Source organism: Seriola lalandi, unplaced genomic scaffold (genome assembly GCF_002814215.2).
Source record: "Seriola lalandi dorsalis isolate HSWRI2012SDOR001 ecotype SW California unplaced genomic scaffold, Sedor1 jcf7180002055008, whole genome shotgun sequence".
NCBI lineage: Eukaryota > Metazoa > Chordata > Actinopteri > Carangiformes > Carangidae > Seriola > Seriola lalandi.
The window spans coordinates 572557-580423 of NW_019525551.1; the positions used below are offsets into that span (position 1 = coordinate 572557).

The 7867-nt window shown below is 40.7% G+C and overlaps 1 protein-coding gene across 1 annotated transcript in view; it reads right to left on the bottom strand.

Moving 5' to 3' along the window:
* Positions 1-7867, bottom strand: part of agbl1 (AGBL carboxypeptidase 1) — a 144308-nt gene that overhangs the window by 57950 nt on the left and 78491 nt on the right. The window contains exons 15-19 of the mRNA XM_023397390.2: positions 7409-7492; positions 7218-7298; positions 6656-6804; positions 5979-6066; positions 5550-5682 (exon numbers count right to left, since the gene is read on the bottom strand). Coding sequence (XP_023253158.1) covers positions 5550-5682; positions 5979-6066; positions 6656-6804; positions 7218-7298; positions 7409-7492 — 535 coding nt within the window. The remainder of the gene's footprint in view (positions 1-5549; positions 5683-5978; positions 6067-6655; positions 6805-7217; positions 7299-7408; positions 7493-7867) is intronic.

The window sequence follows — 7867 nt, forward strand, 5'->3', positions numbered from 1 at the left end:
TGTTGCTGCCCCTAGGCTCTGGAATAAGCTCCCCACCGAGCTCCGTCTTATTCCTGACCTGGGCCGCTTCAAAGCTAGCTTAAAAACCCACCTATTTAGGATGGCCTTCAATACCTAGTAGTATGACGACACTTTTTACAATCTTTTCTTAATCAATTTTGTTGTATTTTATTGCTCTTATTGTTCTTTTATTATTATTTTTTTCAATTGTTTTCCATTTATTTATCTCTGCACTTATTATGTGTTGTAAAGCACTTTGGTACACCGAAAGGATTGTTGTAAAGGGCTTTATAAATAAAGTACATTTACATTTACATTTAAAGACTGCCTTATTGACACTCTGCATCTGAGTCCTCATTCTAGTCCAGGCCTGATAAACTGTCCATAATATCATCAACAGTTCTATCAGTTACTCTACATTGAAAATCTTTTAGTACATAAAATGCTATGCTACCACCCCTGTTATTTGTCTGATATACACTAAAATATATACACTACACTGTCAATCCAGTTCTCTCCTGTTTGGACATCTCCATGCTACGACACCAGGATTATCCACAACTTCTCTCCTGGTCTTGTCTCTCTGTTCTGGTGACACGCTGCTGCTTTGGCCTGAGGCTGGGTGCCTCCTCCACAGCTTGTGGCTCCAGCAGTTAGCCAGCGCTCCTCTGTTTCAGACATGGTGATCCTAAAATACTCAACATCGCAACTCCTCAACCTCTTCTGCCACTTCACTCCAAACTGCATCACTGACATTAAATCCCTGGGACTCGTCGCCCATGTTATGTGCATCGAGGCTCTAGATGCAAGTTTGTTTACTTGGATCATGCAATTCCCTCCATGCTGTCTGACAGGTGTTCCAACAATCAGCTACGACTTCATCACAACAAACCACACATGAGCAATCTGAGGCCACTGGTTTGTGTTGAAAGTATTGCTCCCTCCACACCGCCTGCCCAAGCCTCTATTAACAAAAGTGCAACATTCATGCTGCTGAATGCCCGCTCACTTAACAATAAAGCATTACTCATCCTACTCATCGTGGCGGTGGGTTATACACAGAGCCGACATCCTGGTAAAAGAACTCCTTTTAGTGTGTGGCTTTCTCTCTGGCTGGGTCCACACAGCTCCAGGTTGTCCTCATTTACCACCCACCTAAAGCCTCCACTACCGTCATGTCTGAGCTGCTCACCTCTGTCTGCTCCATGTCTCCATCTACACTCCTGCTCGTTGACTTCAACATCCATGTAGACTCCACTGAATTCTTGTCACTGCTGGACTGTTTTAACATCACACACTATGTTAAAGGTCCCACCCACGTCAAAAGTCATACGCTGGATCTGGTGTGCTCCACCAGCACATCTCCCTCTCCATCTGGAGTGCCTGGACTTAGCTGTTTCTGACCAGCGCACGGTCCTCTTCACCATTCCTTAGGACCCCTATAACCCATCCCGGAACCTATGGTCCTCAGACACTGGTCTACTCTCCAACCCCTACACCAGCATGCGATCTTTCAGTGACAGAGCATTCGGTGGGGCAGCCCCCACCCTCTGGAACGGAAGAGATCCGCACAGCCTCATCTCTGGACATTTTCAAAAAACTGCTGAAAACCCATCTGTTCACCAAGGCCTATGGTAAACTCATCTCCTACAATCACTGCCATCCGTATTCTGTCTCTTCTTGTTTCATCGTTTTATTTATTTATTTACTTTGTGTTTCTTTCTCTGTAAAACAGCCTTGGGGACATTGAAAGGCCCTATAAAAACCCAAGTTATTATTATTAGTAGTAGTAGTATTACGTGTAAACGGTTCCATTCATACTATAGCTGGGGTCCACGTCTGTCTGCACATCTCCTAATCTACACTCTACTACCTTTGTATAGTTTCAACAAAGAATTATATAACTGTGGATATGCAGGATCTCCTTGTACAACCTCTCTTTAAAACAAGAATCCATTTAGTTATCTGGAGCATGCATAGTCAGCACACTTGCTATGCGAACAGTCTGCACACACGTTTTTTGGGCTGCATAAAGACATCTGCATAGGGTTCTGTGGGAATCCTTTTGTACATTGTTGGATGACGACGTTTACGTCATGCAAAGCGGACCCTGACACACAGATGTGGAAGCTACTTGACTGTAGTTCTTGAACAAGAAGAGGTAGAAGATGGCAAATTGCAACTGTTTTAGGGTAGTCGGTATGGGCCAATCTATCAACGCCTAGATCTTCTCAGGGTCAGTTTCATTTTCAAAGATGTAACCCAAAAACCTCACAATTAGCATGAAAAACACATTTCAAGGCTTTTACAAATAACTTGTTCTCCAGGACCATTGGAGGATGTGATCAGTGGTATTGTGGGAGAAGCTGAGGATATCATCCAGGTAAACAAAGACAACAGTTAAGAAAGTCTCTGAGTACATTGTTTACCAGTGCCTGGGAGACAGTGAAATCTGCTCACTGAATCTGTTCATAAATGTCCTTCAGAGAGCCTCATCAGTCCACCCAGATTTTGAGGCTAAGGACCTAACTTCACAGAGAATTCAGCAACAACACAGGAAGCCTGACTGTGTTCCCATGATGATGGTTAAAGAAAGAAAACTTACATAGGAGTAATTAGCTAAAGACTGACTGTCACTCAGAGCTTCTACCCAAGACAAGGCCAACAGCTTGATGATATAAGAAATCTTTGACTGATCTGTGGCCTTGGTTGGTGACTGCTGACTGAAAACATTTAGAGCACTGAAGAACAAAACCTTGCATTCTTCCCTGTGTACGGCTCAGGACCAGGAACTTGTGATTCTCTTACCAGAGAAGGTAATGGCTGGTTGGGCTGGACTACTGACAGGATGAGTCAAGCAGTTTATGTCAACACTTGATTTGTCTGCTGGACTAGTAAGAGTCTACTGGATCCATGGTGTCCAGATCCATCTGTTGTAATGAATGAGACAGACCCAATTGCAGAACCCAGGCTCAGAAATATAAATGTAAGCACGTTTTATATTAAATACTCTGAGATTGTTGGCTGGCCAGAGCTAAGAGCTCAGGGACACCAGCGGCTGAAGAGAAAGAGCAGAGTGAGGTGGGGCTGCAGACTGACCAGGGCTCAGGGCAACTGGAAAGCTGCTGCTGGCAAAACAGAGCAGAGTGGAATAAAGGCAGCAGTTTGCTTTGAATTGGATTGCTCTGAAAGAGCATTTTCCAAGTATGATGATGTGATGGACAGATGAGCAGATGCCATAGCTTTGTGGCTGCTGAAGTTCTTGTGGGGTTGTGACTGTGGTGACAAAGTGGTCACTCAGTGCTCTGGTGGAGCAGCTGTTATGGCATCTGGTTTGAATGGGGTGCAAGCTAAAGTGAAGAAAACTTTAACACAGGCTCTCTTTGTCCTATCCTAAGCTCACACACAAAATCTTGTCATGGCACAGCAAGATTTCCTGTTTTTGCTACCTTCCAGTTTAATGGAGAGCTATGGTGTGCATTTCGACCAGCCCCAACCTTACACGAAACTCACTGTCATGTATGTCATTTCTGACTTTGCAGGTAAAAGCCGAGCCGACATTCACCAGTTCCTCTTCAAAAAGAACTGGAAGAAAGCGTGGCACAAGTGAACACCCTCACCTGTCTTGTCCTGACAATTCCTGTGTCCATTGCCTCTGTGGAGAGGTCATTCTCTGCGCTGAAGTGCATAAACTCCGACTCGAGAAACACGAGAAGGATTTGTTAACGAACTTAAAAGCAAATGGTCAGCTGCACAACTCCACCATTGACCACTTCATCCAAAAGGACTTTGTTTTCAAGTAACGAACATCACAAGGTAAGTTATTTGAAATCTTAAAGGTCATTGTGGCTACCTGCTTTTATTCTGCCACTGTTGCTGGTACTCTGTTATATTTATCTTTTATTTGTTTATTTGGTTTGTTTTGGAAATGGCCAATCTAATAATAACCTGTATAGGCTATTAACAGTATTGCTTGTTTGTGGTGATGGGTTTTATATGCCACAATCACTGATCACTGTCCATGGTTCTTCAGTGTGTTGCTAAATGGTTGCGCTGTGTGCACGCTATCCTGTTGTGTGCGTCTATACACTTACATTGAATTTTGTTGGTTTTGTTTGTTAGGAGGGGGTGATTGTCATGCATTTTGCAACCCAGCCTTTTGTCAGTGTATTCAACTGAAGTGCAGTATACAGCCTTGTGTGATGGTTTCTGAGAGATCGTCTTCCATAGCTGTTGTTTGTTTTGATGATAAATCCGACTCTCTCCACGATGTTTGCTTATTGCATTGCTAAGGGTTAATTAGCGTCTTCATTTTTGTTTCAGAGCTATAATTGTTATTTGTAACTTTTGAACTATTATAGGAGAGGACACAGTCAGCTTGGCTGATGGTGTCATGGTTTGCCATGAAAGAGCTTTATTTTCAATATTTTAATCTTATTTCTGCCTATTTTGTAGTTGTGGGATTTCTTTACGTCTGTTACCTCAGTCAGCACCATTTTCTCACACATGAATGATTTAACTTCCCACTAAATACTTTTGATGGTGTTGTTGGTCAGTTCTGGGACCAATTTTATTATCCATATACAGGCTTCCCCTTGGGCACATTATACATAGACATGGTGTTTCTTTCCATTTTAATGCTGACAATACGCAACTGTAGTTGCCAGTTAGACCCACTGAACTGTGTGAGATTAAAACCTGAATGTCTGATAGTTTTCTCAGTTGAACAAGAACAAAACTGGGATTCTGGTTATTTGGTCCCAGCCAATGATAAAACAAATCCTGTCATCTGCTTGGTCCCTGTCAGACCAGAAGCCTTTTGCAAAAATTTTTGCATCTGGTTTGACAGTAATCTAAGTTTTGAGGTGCACACCACAAAACTTGTACGATCATGTTTTTATCATCTTACAAATATTTCTAAAATACCATCTTTTTTAATTTTTAAAGACATTTTTATTGATTGTTTTTTAAAGCTCTCCATGGCCTGGTTGCATTTCTGACCTCTTAGTTCGCCACATATCAGTACACACTTTAAGATCTTCAGGCAAAGGTCTTCTGTCTGTTCCACAGGCCCGGCTGAAAATGAAAGGGGACAGAGCATTTGCAGTAATGGCCCCAAGGATCTGGAACGAGGAAATCTGGTTAAAGTCCCTTCTTAAAACGTACTTTTCCTGGTTTTACCTTCCCTTGAAGTGTTTATTTCTCTTAAAATGACTCAGTACAGTTTTTTATGCTCTTGATTGTTTTAATTGTTCTATCTGTCCTCTTTGTTTTGAAATGCATTGATTTTATTGACTCGATATTTCTGCTGTAATAAAGTATGTTGTAATGAAGTTTTTGAAAAGTGCTCTATGAATCAAGATTATTATTATTATTGTCATAGTGGAGCAAAAAGGACAGTAAACAGGAGAGAAACAGGAGCCTTGTTTTCTTCTGTTTATGTAATTCACAAGTTAAAAACATAGATGTGTGTTAGTGTGCTTTACTAAACTGAATTAATGTAAAAACTAGAGGGCTTTGCACCTGAATAACAGATGGACAGGTGATACCTTCAGAGCAGAGTATGTGTAGGGATAATGGTATGCGAGGTAGCAGACGTCCTCATTGTGTCTGAAGGTGACAGTAAAGGTCAGAGTATAAAAGGTGGTTCTCCTTCTGCCTCGAGCTGGACAGAAGTGGTTTCTAGAGGAGACAACAGAGAATAAGAAACAACAGGTTCTGTCATGTGTAAATAGAAGATCCTTACCTGTGTTTAAGGTCTCTGAGCTCTCACTGCTCTCACACATCACAAGTCATTCAACTGTGTCAGAGCCTTTATTAGCTGTGTCATTGAACTGTCTTTTGCTGAGGTTTGGGTTTCTGTAGGTGAATCAGTATTATACTAGGTCATATATCATTACTAGGTCATATATCACTGTATGATATATGATTCAGTTAATTCATAGTAGTCTTATTCTCCACCAGCAATTCATTCATACCTGAAATAACAAATCTCAGTTCCGGTCCTGACCCAGTGTGGTCTACCTTCCAAAGCATCTTTTACCGAGTACAGCACCGGCTGCATTCCTGCAGTACACACACACACACACACACACACACACAGATAGTCAGGCCACAGGGAACAGACATGGTGTCATGGCAGTAAACTGGTGGAAATGTCTGATGATACTGTAGCATTGTGTGTTCACTCTGGCCTGTGACTGTGTTTGGCTGGGTGTGACTGTGTCTAAGGGAATTTACTGTATGTATTTATATTCACTTTATAGAGGACAAATAATAAGCATGGGGCAAAGCCATATACCGAAGTATTTATAAAATAGCTTGCAACACAACAGCAAGTTAACTGAAGTGATCAAAACTAAATTGTTTAGTTTCTTACTTGACAGTGGTATGATCTCCTCAGCTTCCAGTTCAACAAACTGTACATAATTATAAATCATCATGAGAGGCTTGACTATCTTAGATGCTTCTGTTATGTTACACAGCAACTTAAAAGTCTTAACTTAAATTCAATAAACAATTTGTAGTATAAACTTGTAAATAATCTGTAATGAGTCAATGTATTGAAGTTTGTTTGTTTGCATTTTTCTAGTGCTTTTTAAACCAAAGTTCTCTACAGTTTGTCATTCACCCAAGCTTGCACTCACTCACTCACCGTAGTTGAACTGGCTGTTGCTCTTCTCACAGTTGATAACATTAAACCGATACGGGACGTCTGCCACCATGTTACTGACTTCAAAGTAAAACCACTGAGCGTGCTGCGAACAGTTAGCATCCGCATTCAGTATAAGGTCATATTCATATCTATACGGGAGGAGAGGAGAAAGGAGGAGAGAACAATCTTTACTTTTTAAAACATGTTTTACTATTTTCTGCCACCATTACTCAATAATGAACTGTTCTCTGTATTAAAGTCGTTTTACATGGTCGCAACAGAAAATGACCCTCTGATGTCCATCTGTAAAAAATAATAAGTAACTAAGTAGTATTTGTGCGGTTTTAGTTATGATAATATTTCTGATAAAACCCAATAGAGAATAATTCAACCTGCTTTTTACACACAGAGTGATTGTTGGATATGGGCAGTGAAGAACAATGTGTTCTGCTTTATTCTGTGCTACTTGTGTTTTACTGATTTCATTTTTTTAGTCAGGACCATGTTTAAGCTATAAGATGTAATATTATTATCTGTAATATGTGTGCTTGTGAGTCCTTACCTGCGGACCTGAACAGCCTTCCTTAGGTTCCCACATTCAAAGTTAGAGAAAAACCTCAGGGACTCAGCCGGATTCTGAAGACTGACAGAGACAGATATTTTCACAATAATATTCATTAAAAAATCATTTCAAATTAAAACTCATCTTTTAAAACAGATAGCTTAATAAATGTGTTATGTTCTATGCTATACCTGCTGTCTTCCAGGTCAAAGACCACCTGGTTGATGATGTCATCAGTAATCAGGAAACGCAGCACATCCTCAAACACTTTCTGCCTGGTCAACATAAATAAGTACCGAGATGAAGACCTATAACAATTCCCATATAATGAACAACCCAGCCTTTATTCTGCTTCAATTTTACTCCATAATTACAACATTCTTACAGTAATTCCAAGTATATATGACTACAACTTGTCTGTGAAAGTTCTCTTTCGTCCAGGTCATTGTTATCTCTTTCTCAAATAGCAACCAGATAACCAACTCTCCAAGCTCCGCTAGCTTTACATTAGACGCATGTTAGGTCTTAAATTACATTTAGTTAGGTCTTAAATATGTAAGTCCATTTACTGCTTCCTTCGTTGCTTTTTGTTTTGTTTTGTTAAAAGAGTGAATGAAGTTGTGACGGTCTCCGCTGAGACAGAGGAGAGG